The following is a 24,236-nucleotide window of genomic DNA, read 5'->3' on the forward strand; positions in this document are numbered from 1 at the left end:
TGTTTGCTAGCTTTGTAATTTCCTTATCTAAGTTCAACATAAAAGTATAAAACCATTGTCAATGATAGCGGTTTAACACTTTATAGCCGCTAATACGGATCGCGGTTTTACAACTAAAATCGCTATCATGGGTAGCGGTTTTATGTTCAAGAAAAAACGCCGATGTTGTTTTCAGTTTCATCTTGTACTCCCTGCCATTCGTCGAGAAACGCGGTAGCTGTTGTTGGTCGAGCGAGTGATATGAATCATATGATCGCTGCTCTGCTTTGTATAATATTTTTAGTACTACTTTTGTTGACAGAGAGTGTGAAAAAGAAGAGTATATAAGGGTGTAATTATTAAAAGAAGAACCGCTAACTATTTAGTAAAACTGCAATCACTAACAATGATTTTACTAATTAAACCGCTAATAACGTTACTGGTTTCACTACTTACAAAAATTATAAAAATAAATTAATTAGTATCCGGTTCTAGGTGGACAATACTTTGGATCTTTGGGAATTATTTTTTCATCCGACGCATATAGGGAATAAGTTTTGATTTAAGCTATTTATATGGAAATCGTTCTAAAACATCACCTTAAATTTTTTATTATTTTTTTTAATTTTTGTTGAGAGGACATCACCTTAATTACTTACGTAATTAATTACGGAGTAGTTGCTTATTATATCGCAATTGGAATAGTCGCTTGGTGAGTTAGTTACTAAAAATAACGACGGTAAAAAGAAAAAGAGCCAGCTGTTAGATGCTCTTACAAGATGATGACCTCTAATCCAATTTAAAGACGACACGTATATCAATTTAGGAACTCCAATTTACGAAAAGGTACACTGTATCTTACCATGAAACCCACCGTATCATATCACACCCCTAATTATTAAATAAATATATAAATAAAATTGAAAGAAAACGTCTCTGAGAGAAACTACCCGCCCCCCGCAAAAAAACACGAGCCGTTCTTTCTCTCTCATCAATCCCGCTTTTACTTTCTCTCTCTAAAATTACTCACTTTCTCTCTCTATTTTCTCCGCCCTTCCTTTCGACAGCGAAATCGAACTCTGAAGAAAAAACAAAATATTCCGCCCAAAAAAATAAAATAAAAATCAAATCGAATCGAAACCCTAACCCTAAATAGCAAAACTTATCCTCTTCTTCGTCTTCCTCTTCGCGTTAAATCTCTTCCTTTGATTTCACTTCTGTCTTTCTCTCTCTTCAATTTTTGTGGAAGGAATCTCGATTTTTTTGTATTGTTATTGAGAAGGTGGCGAAAAATTAGGGTTAGGGTTAGGGTTTGTAGATGGAATTTCCGAGTGGTGGTGGAATTTGATGAACGATAATAGCCGATGTCAGGGACGCAGGAAGATGATGGGTAGGGGAGCCGAAGGAGGCTGTGGAACGGAGGAGAAGCCGTGTCCGGTTAGTCGGAGTTCTCCGCCGGCGTGTTCTCCGGTGCCGGCGTCGGTGACTTCGCCGGAAAAGTTGGGAGCTGTTAATTTAGGTGTAGACTTTTATTCGCAAGCTTTGAAGGCATTGTCGGAGCGGTCACCGTTTGATTCTGATGAGGTTTTGGCTAAAACTGTTGCCACACTTCCTAGTGGGCTGGCAGGTTTGTTGTCGAAACAGTCTGATAGTAAGAAGAAGCATAAGCGGCCACATTCGGAAACCAAGTCGTCTCGAAAAGGGTCTACTGAGAAGTCTAAGAACTCTGCGCTGTGGACTGAGTTGGAGGATTACTTTAGGGAGCTGACATTGCAAGATATTGAGAGGTTGCATCGATTCTCTACTTCATTTGATTCATTATTGGATAGTAGTAATTCACTCTTAAAAATTCCAGCATTAAAAAATGGTTTTAGGAGTAGTAGTAATGATGATAATATCAATAAGGTGGAAGATGGGCATTCTGATAATCCTGTAGCTGCTACAATTAAGGAGGAAGAAGAGGAGGTGGTTTTGGATGCTGACGTTCCAATGCCAGATGCTGGAGGTTTGCAAGATAAGGAGGATGACGACAAAGATACTGATAAGCTGCCGGATGTTAAAATCGAGAATGGAAGTAGTGATAGTTTGAATGTAGTTGAGAAGGGCCCATCGCCGGAGTATACATTGCCGTCTTGTAGCAGCATAGAATGGGTTTTAGGCTCTAGGAATAGGGTATTGTTGACGACAACACGTCCTACAAAGAAAAGAAAGCTTTTGGGTGCGAATGCTGGGTTGGAAAGACTTATAGTTGCTCAACCTTGTGAAGGAAGCTCCAGTTTATGCCATGTTTGTAGTATGGGAGACTCAGGGGACCAATTGAACCAGTTGGTTGCTTGCAAATCATGTAAAGTTGTTGTTCACCAGAAGTGTTACGGGGTGCAAGGAGAGATTGATGGCTCTTGGCTGTGTTCCTGGTGTAAAAACATTGTTGATGCTCAAGCTGGACCTGCCCCAGGAAGTGATAGACCATGTGTTTTTTTGTCTTAAGTCTGGAGGGGCTTTGAAACCTTTTCAAAATGCAGGGAGGGGAAACGACGGTTCTGCTGAGTTTACTCACCTGTTTTGCAGTATGTGGATGCCAGAGGTTTACATAGATGACACCAGGCTGATGGAGCCAGTTTTATGTCAGGGAATGAAGGATGTTCGGGGGAAGTTAGTATGTAATTTATGCAAATTGAAGCTCGGTTCATGTGTCCGATGCAGTGATGGTATGTTTAGTAGCTTGCTTAGTTATCAGTGATTTGGGTAAACCATATTGATGCAAAAATTTTCTCAGTCAACTGAATTATATCTACTTGAATTGGTGCCATATTATATAGTCTCAAGCCTAACAACCTTTTCAAGTAAATGTGGACCAAAATGAGACTTTTAAGTAGATGGCTTGTGTATTCACTGCCAAGCCTCATAAAGACAAAGAAAGTTGTATTTATATTTTCATCTAGCACCTAGTTCAACTATGCTCCTAATAGCTTACCTCATTCACCCTGTTTTCTTGTGCTGAATTTCTAGAGTTAGTATGTTAAATGAACAACTGTACAATGTATACTCATTGCTGATGCTTTACATTTATTTCCAGAACTGGTATGGTTTACGGCATCTTGTAGTATAAATAAAGGCTTGCCTAGGCAATTAGATTTTGAGCATTGTTTCATTTGATAATATGGATTAAAAATTAAATTACAGGTGAACCTTTGTAATGCTGCAAATTAAATCTACACTTTGAGAGAGAGAACGTCATTTTAGCGATCTTCTATGTTTGACGCACTAAATCAAACTAATCCTTAAACAGTTGTCATGCTTATTTGATTATGCGCATCAGCATAATAAATCTTTATATCAAGTGGACAACATTTCAATTTTGTGTCTGGATGAGTTTATGGGCTTGGAGACTTGGAATGAGAGGAGTGGTGATATAAACATAAATGGTTCTTGTCTTAGTTGGTGTGCTTCTCAAAAATCTTCACATAGTGAAAGAGTTATCTTTACTTGTATGAGAGGCCTTTACTCGGAATTTAGGTTTTTGGCGCTTATACTTTTGGCTTCATGTAGAAAGCTTGGTTGTTGGATTAATTTAGTATAATTTCCTTTCAATTCCCCAAATATACCATAAAATGTAATAGTTTGGCGAGCCTTTTGATGGATATCTAATGTTATGGAAACCTAGTATCTGGAAATTTTGTTTAATTTTTCCTGTTTGGTGGGTTGGCATTTATTGTGCCCTTGTCATTCTTTGGATTCTGTTTTCTGTTTGTTTACCGATCTTTAGTTTGTTTGACCTTGCTTAGTTAATATGTTCATGTTTTTAATCAAATGCCTTATTACCAAAAATGAAAGCCTTTCAACAGTTGAATTGAGAATTGGATACTTAAAGCAGAAGTGAGTTTTTTGGATGTACTTTGCTCTGTTTAAAGGGGAGTTTATCTTTGCTTTTTCATACTGAAAATTCATGCTGGTGACGTGGTGAGTGGTGAACTAGGAGAGGTAGTAGAGAGCAAGGCTTGTTCGATATTCTTGGATGCTTCTGTCTTTAATATCTATGCAATTTTTTTCTCCACTAAGATCTTTTTTTCTCTTGAGGCTTTTTTAGGGCTGGAATGTGCTTTATATTTTATTTTTATTTTTTATTTATATATATCTAACCCAATTTTATGTGATGTATGAATGAGTGAATGCTATTATTTCTGTACCATAGTCTTCATGCTTGAATACTATAAAATGTCTTCTGGTGAGGTATGTCTAAGCTGCATAAACTGTTGTAGGTTGGGTTATCTTTAGATTGTGCTGGTTTGAGTTTTCCCAAGCGTAATAGTTGCTTTCTATAGTGTGCATGCACTTTTATTGATTGGTAATCTGCAGTCTTACCATCATAGACATTTCCTGTCATAATGTTGTCTGTTGTATTCCAGTTTTACATTTTGAAGGGGCAATTTATTGTGCAGGATCATGCAGAACTGCATTCCATCCTCTTTGTGCTAGGGAGGCAAAACATAAACTTGAGGTCTGGGGAAGGTTTGGCTGCGATGATGTAAGCAATTTTTACATTTGAATCTGGAATTGTATATGTGATGGTGTCAAGAATAATTTTTTGCTGATTAACTACCAGTATCAGCCTATTTGATGATGGCTGAAACTGCTTTATTTTGTTTTCTTGACAGATTGAACTACGGGCTTTTTGTTCTAAACACTCTGGGAATTTTAATCCTGAGGACAGTGTTGCCTTAGAGAGTCATGAACAGAATCATGCTGTTGGCAGTGATTTACTTGGTTCCTCAATTGAACCAGCTTCATTGCCGGAGAATAAAATAAAGAAACTCAAAATAGGCTGTAAAAATGGAGATAAAGTTACTTTACAAATCGGAGTAGCAGATGCTGATTCTAATAATTTGGGAGAAAGAGAGTGGCAGGACCAGGGACAAGATGCAAATTCCAATACAAAGCTTGAATTAGGATCAGGTGATGGGGAGAAGTTAAGTGATATGGGCTTAGGGGGTGCATGTGAGGATGTCAAGATATCTCGCCTTCTTGATCTTGGCTTGGTTCTTAAGAAGGTGCGTGCAATTAGTTTCACTTTATTAGCACTTAGTTGGAGTTCTGTTTGTATTCCGTAGATTTGTTGTAACATGTTTTTTCCCCCCCTTTTCAGCTAATAAATCGTGGAAAAGTTAGTTTGGAACACATTGCTTCTCAAATTGGCATCTCAGAGGATTCTTTGGCAGCAAGGCTCACTGTAATTTCCAGTTCTTTTTATATGACAATTTATGGATCAGATAGAATATGAATTTAGCTTGACATACATTGTCTATCTTCATTTCTATAAAGTTACACTTGTAATTAAATGCCCATTGTGTGTGACAATCAAATTGCTACTGCAGGACAATCAGTTAAGCCCTGAATTGTACTTCAAGCTATTTAAGTGGCTTAAAGGTCGTTCTTACCTGGATACCGCAGCAAAGGACTGGAGAGAGAAACTTCGCTGCTTGATGCCATCAGAAGCTGAGTTAAATACTGATGATAGGACTGATGCTGTTACTTTGAGACACTTTGATATTTCAGATGATGTTCCTGTCAAGTCAGTTCCTCCTAGGAGGAGGACAGTTGGAAATATCAGAATTCTGAATGAGGACAAAGATGTATCCTTGTGCAATGATAAAAGACTGGTGAATGGTGCATCAACTAAGGAGGCAGCAGAACATGAAGATATGAATGATGATAATGAAAAACCGAGTAAAGATTCAATTTCAGATAGCATTGAAGAGGTGACATCTTGTATCATTTTGCTGTCAATTTCTTTATGTTAAGTGTATTATGTTCTGGTTTTAGTTGGCTATTGATTTATTATATTATGGGTCGATTGAGTTAGCTTCCTTTTCTTTGCAACATTATTACTTTTATTTCTTGTATCAAGATCCTCTGATAAGCCTGCATCCTACTTTATGTTGTCTTATTCATGAAGACATTAGGGTTGTGATCTGTGATGAAGTTGCTATTTGATGTCCTCAACGCAAACTAGTTTACACGTTCAGAATGTTTAAGTGTTTTAGTAAGCATTTGGTGGGTCTATGTTTTGATATCCGAGCTTAATAGTAGATGTGGGTGATAGTGTGTAATTTATACCCCCTTTTGTCCCAATTTAATTGTCACCCTTCATTTTATGGGATTGGCCCACTAATATTTACTCCCATATTGATTCTCTCTTTTCACCACCAAAAGTTAGGGCTCTACCCCTTCTCTCATTTAATTATTTCTTTTTCCCACTATCTCCCATCAATGTACTTTTCTATTAATTTGATAAGCCCATAACAGTTTATTGCTTACAAGTTTAGCTTGACATAACAATTGTATTGAGACAGAGTACTGTTTTGAGAGAAAAAGTAGATAATAGGTAATTTCTATTGAGAGAGAAGTAGATGTAAATTCCTGTGATTAAAGAGAGCGATTAATTGTATATTGGGAGAAAGTAGATTTGACTTCATGTTATTAAAGAGAGGTGGTAATTGTATATTGTGGAGAGAGAAATGAAAATGTGACTGGAGGTAGTCCTTTTCTTGAAATAGGAGTCCCTTATCAGAAGTTGGTTATGTAATTGGGAATATGACAAACAATATGAGGGTCAAATGAAGAGAGAGTGCCTGAGAGGACTATACTACGCAAAAGAATCGGTCAACACCTTTTGAAAGTTTGGTTCTTTACTGTGTAGGACGTCCTTTATAGGCATTAAAGTAAAGTTGTTGTCATAGTTGCCATTAGTTAAAATTGGTTTCCCACGTGCTTCCTGTCCAGATGTTTCATGATCTCCACTTGTAAGTTAAAGGGAACGTGAAGAGACACTTGTTTTGTTTGTCTGTTCATCTTTTGGATTTTGTGGTAGTCATTATTGATCTGTAATTTTGATGAAACTTTGAACATGTTCAGCACTTTGAGTATCACTTTTTCATGTTCAAATTTTGTGGTAACCTTTTATTTTTATAAGATTCAATGAGTGTATCGTTGTTGAAATTGGCTATGTTATCTTTTTGCAGATTATGGTTGATACTAATGGTGTTGAACGTCCAACAGCAGATGCTTCGCCTACATCTGATAGTACGTTGTTTCTTTTAAATGTAATTGTTAATTAAACTCTAGTATATATGTCAAAATTATTGAATAAGACCACTAGGTATAAGTAATTGTTTTCTGGTAAACTAGTTAGTCTATGTTCAGTATTTTTGTTTTCTCGATCTTGCTTCTCTAACTTTGGTTGCATTAATCTTTTCAAATTTTCTTAAGTATTTTATAAAATAGTTTGTGCTGTATGGATTGCCAGCTAGCTTAATGGCTCACACATATTGTTCAGGTACTATATTGAAACCAAACAGCCATTGTGATATTGATTATAATGGAGCAGAAGAGGGTACTTCTTCTGGAAAGAGTTCATTGTTGGATTTGGACCAGGATACTCCTTCCTGCTCTTCTGTTTATACAGTTGGCTATTGTGATGGGTAAGCCTTCTTGTCAAACTATTAGTTTTCAGTTTTTCACATATATGTTCTTGTGTCTCTTTGAGTTCATCTTACTAGAATATTTGTGCTTGTTATAGGCTTAAAATTTATTTTCCTCTTCATTTGGGGTGAATTGTTTAGCAAATCTCATTTTACAATGCAGAAATAGTGAATCTGGAATCAATTCTTCTGTGCACCCTTACATCCAGAAGAAATTAGATGAAGTGCAAAGTTGGCTTAGTCGAAGAACTCCTGATATTGATGGTTGGGTTTCATTTTTCTGTCTGCTCAATTTCTGAAAGTAGGATGAATTTAAACTTTACTTGTATTTGTAGGTTGTGTAGAACTGGAGTCTTTGGCTATGGAGCAGACTGTAAATGCTGAAAAGAAAGTTTCAGTATGTAATGACGAGGGTGGGGAAAGAGAAGTGAAGGCTGATGAGATGGGTGTTTCTGACTTATCCCCGGAAAATGAATTGGAAGGAGAAATAATCTTTTTTCAGCAGCAATTGTTATGCAATACTGTTGCTCTGAAGCGTAAGAGTGGTCAGTTCCTTGTTCCAGTAGTATTCCTTCTAGTTTTGAGGGTGATTTGATGTCTGATTTACTGTTTCATCATTAACATTGTCTTCCGAGTGTTTTTTTCATTTCGTTAATTACTGAGTCATTTAATTTGGTCATCATTTGGTGCAGATCAGCTAGTTTGCAAGATTGTCAAGAGTTTGCCAAATGAAATGGATTCAGTAAGGAAGCGTAGATGGGATTCTGTTCATGTTAACCAGTACATATATGAGCTTAAAGAAGCAAGGAAGCAGGGTAGAAAGGAGAGAAGGCACAAGGAAGCCCAAGCTGTACTGGCTGCTGCCACTGCTGCTGCTGCTGCTTCGTCTAGAGTTTCGTCTTTGAGGAAAGACATGGTTGATGAATCTTCACCGCAAGAGGTTTTAAATTACAAGCCATTCTATTTGTTGGTTGTGATGTAGTAGCCGTTTTGCAGTATTCCCTTTTACTCGTGTAATTATCGATGTCTTATCATTTGCCCTTTCAGAATCTATTGAAGGTGGAAAGTGGCAGGGTTCGTGGAAGCCTATCATCACTGTCAGCTCCACGCACGAAGGTGTCCAACCCTACCTTGGATGCTCCCAAGGCAAAATCAGACGGATACTCTGATGTGTTTCAGTTTTCTTCTGGGACACCAAAAGAACATCCAAAATCATGTGACATATGCAGACGCTCTGAGAGTTTACTGAATCCTATATTAGTGTGTTCTAGCTGTAAGGTATGCCTAATTTAAATCATATTTTTCCTGTGGACTTGATTCTATTTATTTAATTGTTGTGACGTCTTTCCTTTTCTTTTTGTTTTTTTTGGGGGTTTTATCAGGTTGCAGTTCATTTAAATTGCTATCGCAGTGTCAAGGAATCTACCGGTCCCTGGTATTGCGAATTATGTGATGATTCATCTTCATCCAAGGTTTCTAGAGCTACCGTTATTTCTTGGGAGAATTCAAATCCTATCGAAGAATGTGGATTATGTGGGGCTTCAAATGGTGCGTTTAGAAAATCAAGCAATGGTCAATGGGTCCATGCATACTGCGCTGAGGTAAAATATCAAAAATTTTGCTGTCATTTGCTTGTTTCTCTTACAAGGCTCTAATGGATTTCTGCTATTGCTATTTATCTGTGTAGTGGGTGTTTGATTCAACCTTCAAAAGAGGTCAGGTGTCTCCTGTTATAGGAATGGTATGTCTCCAGACTATTTGAATTCAGTTCTACTGTCATCTTCCGTGTCTATGTTTTCTAATGGGTTTCCGATGTTGTAGTTTAATATACCTTATAAAAGGTTATTCCTTGTATTTGTTGTCTTTTAGCACTTGTTAAATTTGCAACTCTTTTGATGCCAGGAAACATTGCCGAAGGGGAATGACATGTGCTGTGTCTGTCATAAGAAATTTGGTGTCTGCATAAAGGTGAATGTCTATGAGTTTTTATGGCACGCTAGGATTGTGAGTAATATTTTGAAGTGGTAATGAAGACAATATTGAGAATGATGATATGTGGTAATAATTGAGGAAGGGAGAACTACTACCCCCATTTTAGGGGTGATATGTTATCCTATTGTGATAATAGGTAACTATTGACCCCAAAATTAGGGAAATAATTCCCTTATACCTCCCTTCTTATACAATTACGACCTCATTCCTTCTAGAACCATCTTCTTCCACCCCTTTCTTTATTTTTGTCTTTCATTATCCCCTTGATACATTATTTTCAATCCAAACATGCTCTAAGTAGAAAAATGTGCTTTGACCTTTGCGGAGGCTGTTAAAAGCTGACTTTCCTTTCACACTTGCTGTGTAGTGCAATTATGGCAATTGTCAGTCTACATTCCACCCATCATGTGCCAGGTCTGCTGACTACTATATGTATACCAAATACATTGGTGGAGGCAAGATGCAGCATAAAGCTTATTGCAGTAAGCATAGTTTGGAGCAAAGAACAAAAGTAAAGTCTAACCTTTATTTCTCAGACTTTTCCATACTTGTTTTGCTCTTTAATGCTGTCGTGACTAGTTCCTCATTATTTGGTTATCAGGCTGAAACGCAGAAGCATGGTGTTGAAGACCTAAAAATTGTTAAGCAACATCGGGTGAGTGGGGGAAATTTTTTGCATTGTTTATCGCATAAGCTCTTGTTGCTTGTTATGATATTGTCTATTCTCAACTGATTGGTTCCTGGAGATTTTGCAATTTTAGTAGTTTAATTTTTTTTTGGTAAACCTGCTCTTATACACTATCTGTTGGACCTGTTAGATTTACCAGATTGCAGTTTCTCTCTCCTGTGTGGGTGGGCCTTGTCTTTTGTTCCCTTAGCTCTTAGGTCTTTCCTTGCAATTTGTTAAGTGGTTTGTGACATGATTTTTTCCCCCTATGATGGTGGTTATTGTTGCATGATGTCGTTGTCATAGGTCAATGATTTAGTCTCAACAGTTTAGAATCACTTGACGATTGAGTTTGTAAAGGACCTTGCAGATTCAATTTTATACAATGCGGCACTCCTTCCACAATCTCGGAACACTTAATATTTGGTATTGCGATTGTAAATATGTGCATCTGATAACTTCTATAAACTTTTGATGTGTTTTATTTTCTCAGTTAGAATATCTGGTTCCTTTATTTTCTCGTTGTGGGCATGGAACAATGATTGTTTATTTTTTCATGCACATCTGTGTTTTTGTACTTATCTCGATTGAAAAATGTTGCCTCAATGCATGTGTACTAGATCATTTTATTTTATAATCAAAGTAAATTTCTAAACGAAACTATTATGTTTGTTTTGGTCAGGTTGAGCTGGAAAAGTTACGTCTCCTTTGTGAGAGGATCGTCAAACGGGAAAAGTTGAAGGTAATTGAGGAACGCACCTTTCTTTTTATTTAGTATGGAGGGCCTTTATGTTGCTTTGCATTTTTTTTTGTTGTTTTTGCCTGAGATTATTTTAGTAACTTGGATAGCAGTTGTATGGTTTTTAAATGAATGGTGATCGTAGGTCCAGTTTTTCAAACTAAGTGAATTCTCATTGGATAGTGGGGTGTTACTTGTTTAATACCAGCCATTTCATGCAAGTAATTGGAATTTGGCATTTGCTTTCTCTGTTACTAGTAGTTTTGCATGTGAATCTTGTTTATTTTGTGTGAGCTCTTTGAGATATCAATTATTAGTTTGATTTTTTTTTTTGTAAGAGGTAATCCAGGACTGTTTTATTTTGAGTTCCTGACCAGTTGTATGGATTGCAGCGAGAATTGGTTATTTGCAACCATGACGTTTTTGCTTCAAAACGAGATTCTTTGGTTTTCTCCATGCTTGTACACCGTCCCTTCTCATCTCATGAAAGTTCCGACTCGGCTACCACATCCCTTAAGGGGCATGTGGATGGTTCTAGGTCATGCAGCGATGCAATGCAAAGATCTGATGACATCACTGTTGATAGTGCATTATCAACAAAACGGCGTATCAGGCTTCCGCTGTCTATAGATAATGATAAAAAAACTGAAGTTAGTTCAACATCACGTCATCATGTACCAAAGCCGCCGGACAGGGGTTCGTTTGCTGGGAAGCAAATTCCTGTTAGAGCTGCCTTGGCAAGTCGTGATTTCTCACAAAGCATGGATAATTCATTAAATTCCAGAAAGGTATTTAACATTTTTTTTATTTTTATTGTTTATTCTTCTACCAACTGTTTTTTCTCACTGTAGGAGAGTTCTGTCAGTTGGCTTACAACTACTTTAATAAGAATATGGTTAATGCTTTTAATATCTATCTGTGGATATTCTGAATTATGAAATCTCCTCTTTTATGTTAAAGCTGCATAATAATCTTTAGTGTCGTAATCCTCCTCAAAACTCAAAAGCTATTTCTTTTGCCTAGTTAATTTTGTTTTTGACTAGATTATTTTTTTTATTGGAAGACTTGGAGCCTAGGTGGTACTTTTTCGAGGAATTTGCCGTTATGTTTAATGTTTTATGTATCTATTTGATGCCTGTATGCAGCACCTTGAAACATTTGAGAAGGAGCTGGTAATGACTTCTGACCAAGCATCTTTGAAAAATAGGCGGTTACCAAAGGGATATATCTATGTTCCTATTGATTATCTCTCCAATGGGAAGCCGGTCAGGCACAATTCTGTTGAAAGAGAAGAAGTAGATGATTAGATTGGCAAGGTTTTTACTCCATGGCTTGTGCTTCTGGGTGAAATATCATGGTTTACACTGTTATTGATGCTCATGTGGTTGCATTTGTCCTAGCATGAGCCTCAAATTGATGCCTGGATGAAGGTTTGGGCTCATTTCGTGACATGAAGTTCTCGTTTGTTTAGAGAAATTTTGGCATCATTTGTTGTATATTCGTTCTCAGAGCAATTGTACAGTGGGTGAGGGTTTGATCTTTGATTTGTTTTATGGGGCCGCAAGTGCTTCCTATATTTCCTGATAGCAAGATGCTTCTTTTCCTTTGCCGTTGTAACTGTAAGCAAGCTAGAAGGATACACCTGCTGCTAATGTTTTGTAAAGTTAGTGTATATATCCTTATAGTGTTCCGAAGTAATCGCTCGGACATCAGATCAATACAAAAATTAAATTATTTTTCTGACCACTGTTGATCGAGATCTGAGTACATTCGTGTATTTCTTTGCACCTGTATAGGTTTTTTTTTATTTATTTATTTTTTATTTAGATGCACTCTTTCTATAGTCTATGTGTGTCAGTTTTATCTTTGTGGTGCCTTAATCTTGATAAAATCAGCAAGGTAAGTTCAATCTTGGCATTCTAGCTAATTTGTGAATTTTCTTTGCTGGTTGTCTTCTACTTGTGATCTGAAGGCCCCTGTTAAAGTTGAATGGCGCGGACTTGGAAAAGGAGGAGATGCTCAGTTGCTTCACGTATTTTACCTTTCGTTTTTTTTGGAAGAGTGGTGCCCATGGTGGTGTGATTTTGACGGTTTTGAATGAGATATATGTTACTATCATTTCGAAGTACTTGCACAGAAACTGGTTGGATCATTACAGTTCTCTGAGTAGCAGGGGTTAGCTTCTGGTAAGAGATGTTTTAACTTTGAATCTTTCTAAGTAGAAAATTGGTGCGACTCTGGTTTAGCTGTTTAGGAAATACCAGGAAGATATTAAGTGGCGACTATCTCAAGAATTCGCTTATTAAATTCTCTCATTGCTTAATCCTGAGTTCACTTGTGTGAGCATTACTTTGCTTTGGCTTTCTGGGTAATACGGAGTACTCTGTAAGATCAAGGTGCTCTCATATTCCTATGGAATTTTGCGTTCGTTTGGTTGCGTGTTTTTCAGCTACTGTTATTACTTCTATATTTTGCTGTAGATTCTATGAAAGGGCCTTCTTTTATTGTTGGTAGAGATCCTATGGAAGTACGAAGTATAAGATACTTAGGAAGCTTATTACGGAGTATGCTCTTTTATTCTTGTATTTCTATTCGAATAATGTCTTTACGGTGGATTTGAATGATGATAGGTATTAAAGGTTGGATTTGAATGGGAAAATGGGCTTAAGGTTCGATATTTTATTTATTTATTTTATTCTAAAAAGTTGTACCTGTGTAATATGATTTATACATTACGAAGGTAAAGTTAATATAAGTAATACCTGAATTATTTGTTACTTTTACGTAATAATACATATATTGAAAACAATTGGCCATATAAATAATCTTACAACATATGAAAGTAATATAACTCATAGTAATATAATAAGTATATAAACGTTAATTGTGATATTGCAAGGTGATTATCCTACAACATTCCAGTATCACCTAAAAACATAATTTTTCTATAAAATTTCAATGACTTAGCCAAAGATAAAACCCGTGTTATATGATTATCGAGTTTGGGCTTTAGTATCGTTTTGTTGAACATTTTATAATCAAAATGTCAAGTGTTGATAAATAAAAAAAATAAAAAGTAACAAATAAAAACCATACTTATGTTTGTAAAAAAATAAAATAAATAAATAAATAAAAATAAATTTATGTGTTAGAGAATATTATGTCTAAATGCCTTTGAGCATTCACTTTAGGGGCTTTGTTTGATTGACATAAAAAAATAAAGGAAGTGAGACTTGTTAGGAATTACTCATACAGTCATACTAGTTAGGTGTGTTATTTGGTTAACAAAGGTTTAATGAAATGGGGGGAAGTGGAATTTCTTGAGAATTGTAAACCCTCAACAAAATATAGGAATTAGGTGCAAATCCCCCCTTAGGTAAGTAGACATTTTTGTGGGATGCAATTTGATTGTGAGAACTTCTAATTCCTAATTTCTATTCTATATGAACCAAATGACCACTATTTTTTATTTTTTTTTTCCTTTGTTACTTCATTGTCCTAAGCTAGTGTCATTTTGTGTAATTAAGTTTGGAATAATCACTTTTACGAAGAATTCTATCTCGCGAAATCTCTTAACACCTTACTTATATCCACTTTATCCCTTAATTATTAATATACACGCTCTCTAGACGAAAAAGTAATTGTTCCGTAATTCTTTTTCCAAAAACTATAAAACTTGGAATTAACAATAACCCATGGCATAACCCTTGACATTGTATTTCTATAACACCCCCCCCCCCCCCCCTCCCCCACAAAAAAAAAAAAAGAAAAAGTTGACATTGTATCTGGGGCGAGCTAGAATTATTATCATTCTCACCTTCCACACTCTTCCAGTGCAACAAAAACAAAAACACCAATCACTAGGGGAAAAAAAAAAGGAAAGAAAAAAAATGGATGTACCGGAGCTACTGGCGATATTCGGGCCGGGTATCGCCGGCGCCGTATTCGGGGCGGGTTGGTGGTTCTGGGTTGACGCCGTGGTTTGCAGTTCCATCGCCGTCTCTTTCGTCCACTATCTTCCTGGTTTTCCATCCACTCTCTTTCTTCATTTTCTCTCTCCTCGCTTTTTTCTCTCTCTTTCAACAATCACTGATTTTAGGGTTTCTGCTTTTTCTTAATTATTAGGGATTTTTGCATCTTTGGCTGCTTTGATGTTCAATTGTGTCAGGAAAGAGGATATTGATTACTCTCCTTACGATGAAGGCGAGTGGAGGTCTGCTTTTTTGAATTACTGCTTCTGACTTTTTATTTTTGTTTTGCAATTTGATTACTCATAGGGTTTTGATTGATTGATGGATTGTTTTGATTATTGTAATGCAGTAAAATTTTAAGCTAAAGTTTTTTAATTGATGATTTAATTGTTTCTTCATTGATTGTTTTTCTTTCTGTAATGCAGTAAAAATTTTAAGCTAAAGTTTTTGATTTGATGATTTAATTGTTCCTTTGAGTATATTATTTGCTTTTATGTTCATTCTCACCATATTTGCTTGGATCCTGCTTTGTAATGTGATCGTACATCAAAATGCCTCATTGTGATCATATGATGTTATCTGCATATTAAGCTATTAGCTGTGCTTGGAAAGGTGACATCTTTTATTGGTTTCAGTGTTACTGCTTTATCTTATCATCATTCTGGAAACTCTCCTGGTTTGATCATGAATACGTCATTGTGTGGACAGTGATTGTGGTGATGTCCCATTTGATAGTGATCAGGGAGGTTTGGTTAAGTTTACTTTGCTTGCAAATGAATACTTTGTATGATGGTAGAGATGTGGATATAGATACTGAGAAGGTAGCATGCAATCTTGCAGTGAACTAGGAGAGTTCTATGAGTAGTCTTGTATAAAGTAACACGTTTAATAGGGGTCGTAATAAAAAGGAAATACGAAGTGGGAAATATGAGTTATAGAAGAGAAATGAATTAAGGAGTTCAGTACACTCTTTTATGGTGTGTTTGGATAGAAGGAAATGGAGGGAAAGGAAGGGAAGGGAAATAGGGGGATGGGGTATCTTTCATTTGGATAACAAATAAGGAAGGAAGGGAATTGGAGGGGAGAGAAATGGAGGGATTAAATTGAAAGAAATTGATCCCTCCAACAATGGAGAAATTTGGAAGGAAAACTCCTCTATCTTCCCTCCCCCCCTCTTCCCCTCCCTCTCCTTCTTTTCCTTCCCTTTCTTTGTCCAAACACACTGTTTGAGAGCCTTTCCTTCCATCTGGTTGAACTCTTATAACCACTCTCTAGTTTGCTTATGATAAGTTTTCTGGTCAGCTATTGTTTGACAGAATACTGTAGAACTACTGCTTGCATGTGAAATTGGATATTAACTTTGCTGCTAACCAACAATGATTTTAATATGCTGATATCTTCTACTGAATGCTATTGCAGATTGAAGCTTTGGCTTTTCCTAGCTTATGTCGTATCTTTTGTATCCCTTGCGGCATCAGTTGGGTTACTTATACAAGATGCCTTGATGCCTTCCGGACCATCAACATGGACAGGGGTTGCTGGTGTCCTGCAGTGTGTATTTGTGCTAATCAGGTCAGTATTATTTTTGTGATGTTCATTTTAATTTTCTTTTCTGTCATTTTTTGTGTGTGGGTCAATAAAGTGCATTTTACACAATATGGATGTCCCATTATTTAAAGTGATTATAACCTTTTTCATATTGTTGTACACTCTTCCTTGCAAACCAAATACATCATGTGGAACTTAGTTGCTTTCTTTGTTTTATCAAGACCTTATAACAGCTATTAGGTTATGGAATATGGATAATTGGTATGGAGGAATTGATCATTCTAGCCAAGTGTATTAACAAGATAAGAGCTGAGTGACTTGAGTTGAGTCAAGAATGTGGTACCTTGTCATGGGAATAATGAAATGTTTTGAGCTTTAGAAGTTTAGTTTTGTGAGGTACTGTTTAAGATCCATAAAGTTTAGATACTTATAATGGACGCCCTGTCGCCCTGAGAGACCTTTTTATTTTATTTAATTTTTAAGAGGGGGCCTTACAACTTCATTTAATAGAGTACGGACCCTTGGTTTTACCTGATACCAGTACCCCTATCTGGGTATGAGCATCATAGCATTAGATAGTTGCATAAGGTCATAGATTATTTGAAAATCAAGATTTATAACTCTTGTCAATACCTTTCATGTCCAAGAACCCTCTGTGAGCACCAGTTGGATATCTCAGTTAATGTTGTATGAAAGGTTCTCAAATTCTTAGCAAACATTGTTTTGTCATATGAGTCATATCACTTGTTTGAAGGTCATGTTAAAAGAATTATTTCTCTCATGTGATCTTTTCAATTGGGAGTAACCTCAATTGAAATCAGAAGAAAGCATGCTCTGAAGACCCATTGACTATGAAACTGATTGCCTTAGGTATAGTCAGTCGTGCATTAGATACTAATGGAATTTTCAATAGAGAAAAATAAAACCATTTGAGGTGGGAGGGGGTTGAAGGGAGAGCGTGTGCTTATAATGTGATGTACTAATGGAATTTTCAATAGAAAAATTATTTCATTGGAGGTGGGAGGGGGTTGAAGGGAGAGCGTGTGCTTATAGTGTGATATACTAATGTAATTTTCAATATAAAAATTATTCCATTGGAGGTGGGAGGGGGTTGAAGGGAGAATGTGTGCTTATAATGTGATCATTGTTTGACATATGTCTAGTACTCTAATTGTTTTCAAGCCCACCTAGTAACCTCATTTAGGAGACCGTGGTGATTCCCAACAAAATTGCATATAAGTCTCCTTAATACTCGAGATTTTTCAGATGGTCACACTTGGTGAGCATTACCCTGATAGACATGCTTCAATATGTGCATGAGACATTTTTTTTTTAAAGTTCTCGAGTTAGAGAAAATCTCAATGTGATGTGGAGGAAAGTATATTAGTTCATTGAATGGCTGACAAAAGTATTTGCCCTCAATTCATGTAGTGTGTGTGTCTCTCTGTGCATGTGTTTGTAAAGGGTGGGGGGTGTTGTGTTAAATGACATGAGAGCAAATATCATATGTTGTAATGTATATATAGGATTGGGATCCGGTGAGAAACATACTTATTGTGAGAAGGTGAGAAGTAGAGATACATCAAAAGTGTATTACAAATATATTAAATGTAGAATATAGATACATCAAAAATACACTATAGATATATTATAGATACTTTGAAGATACATTATAGGTACATAAAAAATAATTTAAAGATACATTGAAATTATATTATAGATACATTCCAAGTTCATTATAGATACATTGAATAAATCAAAGGAAGTTAAAAATCAATTTGTATTTATCATCTGTTGGCTGTGATAAATTGTCATACGGAATTACAACATCATTAGTAGGAGTCTTTTGCTCCAATCAACATGCTCATCTACTCTCCACTATCCACTTCATCAATAATCTCCACCTCAATACAAACTTCTAATGAATAAACCAAATATTATATACAAAATCAAAACAATAGGTACATTAATTAGTTTCTACAGTTACATTAGTAACCAATATCACATACATTAGAAACAATAGCATATACATTAGAAAAATGATTATTATAAGTGTGACTAATTAAATCAAATCAAATAATTATACAACCTATATCATAATTAGATTGTATATGAAATAATTTGGTGAGTTAGTCTTAGAAAACAATATTAGATACGATATAAATAAACAGCATTGATTCGGAGACATCAAAAATCATAATTAAGCAAAAAGAGGGAAAATCAAAACCTAGATTGACTACAGCGATTTATGACAATCGATCATCTATATCAAAATTCAGCAATCAAACTAAGTTCATAATGCATTTAACAATCTCAAAATATTACTACTCTATCAATTTATCATAATTATGAAATTAATAAAAAAAAAAATTAAAATTATGATTTCAAAACTTTTACCTTTAATGTAGTGTGTGTAATTCACAATCAACGAAATCTGCAGAATCTTGCATGCAGATTTTTAAGCTAATGTAATTTGATTGAATATTTGAGAGAAATTTGAAGTACCATTACAGTGAAGGAGCTTTGAGCAAGAGAGAGAAAGGAATGAAGTAGATAGAGAAAGTTACGTATAAAGTCAATAAAAAGAGCGAAGATCGCGCGTTTTTTTCCCCTAATCTCCACCGTCCATACCTTGATCCAATGGTTGAGCTTATTTCTCACCCTTCTCACCTTAAGGGAGCTTCTCACATGAACCTATATATATATATATATATATATATATACTACCTCCGTTTCATATTACTCGCAACATATTCAAATTTTTCCATTTTTAGTAAATTTTTTTAAATGAAATTACAAAAACACCCTTACATAAAACTTTATAACCTCAATTACATACTTTAAACATAATTAATTAAAGCTAATCTAATCTAACTAAACTCATCTTATCTTTCTAAAATCATCAAATTAATCCACATTCATTCCATCATCTTCTCCATAATCTTTCTCTCTCTTCCTTCATCATCAAATTTCTTCATCTTCTTCCTCATTCCTATGATTTTTCTCTCTCCTCCTCCAACCCCATTGTCATAAATTGTTGAAGACCACCCTTTAGTTGTGGGTTTTCCAAATTCCAGATGTGATGATTTTCGTGGTTCTTTCAAGTTTATGGGTTTGGTTTTGGGGTTTATGGGTTTGATTGTAGGTTTGGTTTTGGTTTCGATTGTAACGAACCGACTTAGTTGAGGGGTATTATAGGTAGCTTAGTATTTTGGTAGTCTAGTCTAGTACTATTAGGTTAGTAGTCTTAAGCTTTAGTATAAATAGAGAGAAGGGGGAAGAGAAAAAGGTAGGCAGAAACTGGATTGAAACTTGTGGGGAGTTGTGACCTCAAGTCACTAATATGAGCTTTGTAGGCTAAACCTGCTACTACCATTTGTAAGAAACCATTAATCTTTAATCAAATTTCCAAGCTTTCTCCTTTACTTTACTATTCTTAGCATGAGGATTATCAGTCTATTACATCGATTGTGGGTTTGGTTTTGGTTTCGATTGTATGTGGGTTTGATTGGGGTTCTTGGTTCGATTGTTGGTTCGTTTGTGGTACGGTTGTGGGTGGTGGTAAGATGCTGGGTGGTACGACTCGAGTGTGGTTCGATTGTGGGTGGTTCGATTATTGGGTTGTGGTACGGTGCTGGGTGGTGGGTGCTACTGGGTGGTGGTACGGTTCTGGGTGGTGCTAGGTGGTGCCAGTGGTGGTGGTGCTGCTGGTTCGTGGTTTCGTGGTACTGTGTGGTTAAGTTTAATTTTGGTTTCATTTTTTTTCTTTGGGTTGGATTAATACTTAAGTATATGCCCTTATTTTTCAATAAGTATGCTTAAGATGTTTTGCCTAGGAATCTGTACATAGCCTCTTTGTTGCGAGTAATGTGAAACGGAGGTAGTATATGCAAGATTGCTTGAGTGAAATTTCTCTCCATGAGTAGTCTGCGAAAGCCTGGAGGATAAGCAACAACTACAACTAATCCTTAATCCCAAAATGATTTGGCAGCTCAACATGACTTGCTAGACTCAATACTCAAGTTGATATCCTCTTACAAAGGCACTATCATAAATAGGACCATTTTCTTAATCTGTTTTTATAAAAATAGAGTAGACTTTGCATCTTCTATTTTGTTAATCAATTGTGCCAGCTTTTAACATCCTAGGATAAGGCTCATTTCATATTGGTAGATTGTAAGCTGATGCTTATCATAAAATTGCGTAAGTAAATTCTGTTTTGAAGGATAGCACTAATTACTGTAGATTCATCTCGAGAGACTAGTAAATTCTAATCAATTGTCTTCAATAAAGCTCCTCCATAGACCAACAAAACCCAAGATTGATTACTCTTCAAAGAAGCTATAATTCATTGTAGCAGACCTTTTCTATGCACAGAATCTTCCATAAAATATTATGGGAAACTCTCTTGTTCTTTCCATTATAACCTTTATGTTTTCTTAGGGGTTTATAATTATAATATTCATTGTTTTCAGCTATGGGACCATTGAGAGGAAATCATTCTTAAATCAACAAATTACTGATGTGAGATTGGTGAACGTAACCTTCAGTTATTTATTATATTTATCGAAAGATTAGGGAAATTGTTAATTTATGATTTATTGTTATTTTTTTATGCTTACTTTCATATGTTTCCTGCCATTTTACATAATTACGATGCTCTTTGCATGTGTAAGTGCAATAATAATTTTGCCGCCTTAGTTTCTAAAAATGCACCAGATGCTAGGTGCTAGGAGGCAATACGTACTAGCCTCATCACCTCAAGCTATCCTAGGAACATTGAGGACATTGAGGCTGTTTGAGGCGCACCCCTCATTTAATTTTTATATTTTACTCCCTTTCATCGTTTTTGCACAAACTTCTAAATAATCATCTTTCTTTATAGAATACCATGAGAAGGAGAGTACTAAATATTCATATGAAAAATAATCTATAATTACCCCAAGCATCTAGTACCTTGTGTGTTTGATGTCTGTGTGCCTTTGGCTCACACCTTGGCATGGGAAACTCTTTGTGCCTAGGGTTGGTTCGTGGCTTTATAAAAAATCATCTTGCCCTATACGGCCTATAGGCTATTGGGACTTGCTTCCCTTCTCTCAAGCTGGTGATTAATTTGGAACTTTGCAGTGCTTTCCTTTTTATTTTTCCTTTAGGTCAATAAATTTTGTGTTAGAAAAGGGAAGTTGGAAATTTGGAATGTGCAACGTTGCTCCTAGGAGAAACATGATATTCTTGTCATATGGCTTTATGCCTCTATTTCATACGGTTCCTTATGACAATTCATGTTAGCTGACCCCAAATCATTTTGGGACTAACGCTTTGTTGTTGTTGTTGTTATTGTATGGATTTATGCCTCTTATGTATATTTATAAATGAACACTGAGTAATTTTATAATTGGGGAAACCCTGTAATTTCTGAAGGTGGTTTCAAGAAGTAGAAATATAAGAAAACAAACAAGGTCTTATTCAATTTGCATGCTCCAATTTAATTGCTCTAGTAAGTCCATTTGACTTTTGGGTATATGTGCCTGTGTGTTCTGGCTACTATACTGCCTGCTTGAGTATGCTCTAGTAACTGCATGCGTGTCTGCCCTATCAATGTTCACATTCCCATTGCTATGAATCTACAACTCTCCTGAGGCTCTGATTTTAGACTTTTGTAAGTACACCTGAGATAAAGCTTTGGAGGATCAACACTCCAATATTTACTTTTGCCATGCTTGCTCTTGCACCTAGCAGGGTTTGTATGCACTTTAGATATCTGCCATTAATGGTTGGGTACATTCAACCTATTAAGTTTTTAATTTGCTCACAAATTTATACTCTTTTTTTGACAGTGGGCTGATCTATTGGACTTCTCATTCCGAGTAGCTTGCTACACATTGAAGGTGCTTTAAGACTTTTGTATAATTTACTTTTACTTGAATGTGCAGTAAAGTAGTTCACCTTGTGTAAATGTCTGTAATACGCTACTGGTCGTGAGCAACAAAGATGAGCCTCACAGAATTGAGTGCAACTCTGTTAGCATTGATTTCTGAAAATTTCCTCATTCTTATGCTCTGAAGCTGTCTCATCAAGTAGGTGGTTGAGATAATTGTTATGTGTTTCTGAGCCTCGACGTATAATCTTTAAACTTTAATTTAGTATGTAAGTTGCTAACAAACATGCTTGCTTGTGTACTGCCTCTATTCAATTAATGTCGTGTCATAAATTAAATGTGGAATTGTAAGATGATCTTACGATATTGTCATTAACAGTATTAAGGATTGTTCTTTACTTCTTTATCCCTTTCATTGTGAACAGCTATTAATCCAAAGTTATTTGTATTTGGATACTCCATGGTTCTTTAGGTTCAATATCTTTTATAAGTAATTCATTTGCTTGGCTAGGCAAAATTTTTGCTACAGATTTGAAGTATCGAAAAGCATGAGAGTAGATTACATGTGCTCTTGTATTGAATTGAAAAAACGAGAAGTGTATCAAATCGCGAATAAAATTTTCCCTCTACTTTTATCATTCCACTTAAAAATCGCGAATAAAGCATTTGTATCAAATCGTATCAAGTACTATGTAAATAGAAGTACTAAATAGAAAATCAAGTACGTTTATACCATAATTTGAATACAATCATAAGGGCTTACAAGTAACAACTCTTAATGGTCAATCAAACATTTTTTTTTTCTTCATACTTTATGGAAATTGTGTGTCTATAATTGTCGTGTCGTGACATTTACAGTGCATTGAGTAAAATTAATGTATTTACAAGATAGAGGACATTAAGAATTACAAATATGTCCCTTCAAAAAAAAAAAAAAAAAAAAAAAGAATTACAAATATGTTAATTAGGATATGTCATTTAATTACAAGGATCATTTCCTATAACTCTCGAGGTTGCCCCAGTTAATCAGGCTGATTGACAAAATAATGTAAATCAACCACTTTTGTGAGCCACCTTTGCAATATAATTGTAGACACCTAAAAATGTCTCCCCAAAACTAAACCCGATGATGAATAACTTTTCACCGCCATTATTGGGCGGGTCGAGTATTTAATCTCAAGAGTGCTTAAAGTCCATGTTCAATTGAACACAGCTTATAACAGATTAGTTCTAATGTTTAGTCAAAGCATAGTCCAATTCATATTTTAACCCAAACCCTTTTTAATTCATTTCATGTTATTTATTAATTTAGCCCGATTAATAAATAATGAGTCTAAATAAGCCTGAAACTCTGAAACAGCACCTAAAAATCACGTACTTAATGATTAAGAATTAGGGTTAAAATGAATCTGGACAGATTTAGGGCAGAATTGGACACCGTGTCACGGCAGACATACCGCGTGACGGTATTGCATACCGTGTCACGGCACACATGCCGTGACGCGGTGTTCAGTTAGGGTTTTTCCGCGACGCCTTATCATTTCTAGGGTTTCGTGCATCACCCTGCTCATTTCCTTTATAAATACGAGGCTGATTTCCTCAGTTCTGGGCACCAAAAATCATTCTCTTTCTCTCTTATGCTTTAGCCTAAACATTAGCCTACCCTCTTCTCTCACCATACTTCCCTTAAGCACTCCCCGAAATCCGTACTTTACCCATAGTTCTACACTTAAACCAAGGCGTGAAAGGTAGAACTATTTGAGGGTTTGGCCCCAAATCAACTCTAGTTTAGTTTAATTTAAGTTCCATTATTATTTATTATTTATTGAAGTTACTAACAGTTTATTCATGATGTGGCAATTCAAGGAAACGCGGAACGTGAGTAGTTAATTCACTTAATTACTCTTTTTATTATTTTTGTTGCTAGTATCATGATTAGGTTTATCATTATTTGATATTATTATGGTTAAATTGCTTCAAATGT

At 35.7% G+C, this 24,236-nt stretch overlaps 1 protein-coding gene and 1 pseudogene across 1 annotated transcript; both read left to right on the forward strand.

Annotated features, from left to right (window-relative positions):
• Window positions 1-490: 490 nt before the first annotated feature.
• On the forward strand, window positions 491-12,601 carry LOC110725308 (annotated as a pseudogene).
• A 2,006-nt stretch (window positions 12,602-14,607) lies between these two features.
• On the forward strand, window positions 14,608-22,658 carry LOC110725309 (transmembrane protein 50 homolog). Its single transcript, XM_021904798.1, has 4 exons — window positions 14,608-14,878; window positions 14,981-15,068; window positions 16,246-16,398; window positions 22,212-22,658. Exons 1-4 carry the CDS (start codon window positions 14,746-14,748, stop codon window positions 22,243-22,245), a joined length of 408 nt encoding a protein of 135 aa, XP_021760490.1. The 5' UTR covers window positions 14,608-14,745; the 3' UTR covers window positions 22,246-22,658.
• The last annotated feature ends 1,578 nt before the right edge of the window (window positions 22,659-24,236 follow it).

Source organism: Chenopodium quinoa, unplaced genomic scaffold (assembly GCF_001683475.1).
Source record: "Chenopodium quinoa cultivar QQ74 unplaced genomic scaffold, ASM168347v1, whole genome shotgun sequence".
In the NCBI taxonomy this organism is placed as follows: domain Eukaryota; kingdom Viridiplantae; phylum Streptophyta; class Magnoliopsida; order Caryophyllales; family Amaranthaceae; genus Chenopodium; species Chenopodium quinoa.

Coding starts and splice junctions, on each gene's coding strand:
- LOC110725309 (XM_021904798.1), top strand. CDS start 14,746: ATGGATGTACCGGAGCTACTGGCGATATTCGGGCCGGGTATCGCCGGC. Junction 14,879..14,980: donor TTTCGTCCACTATCTTCCTG/GTTTTCCATCCA, acceptor CTTAATTATTAG/GGATTTTTGCATCTTTGGCT. Junction 16,399..22,211: donor TGTGTATTTGTGCTAATCAG/GTCAGTATTATT, acceptor TTTTTTTGACAG/TGGGCTGATCTATTGGACTT.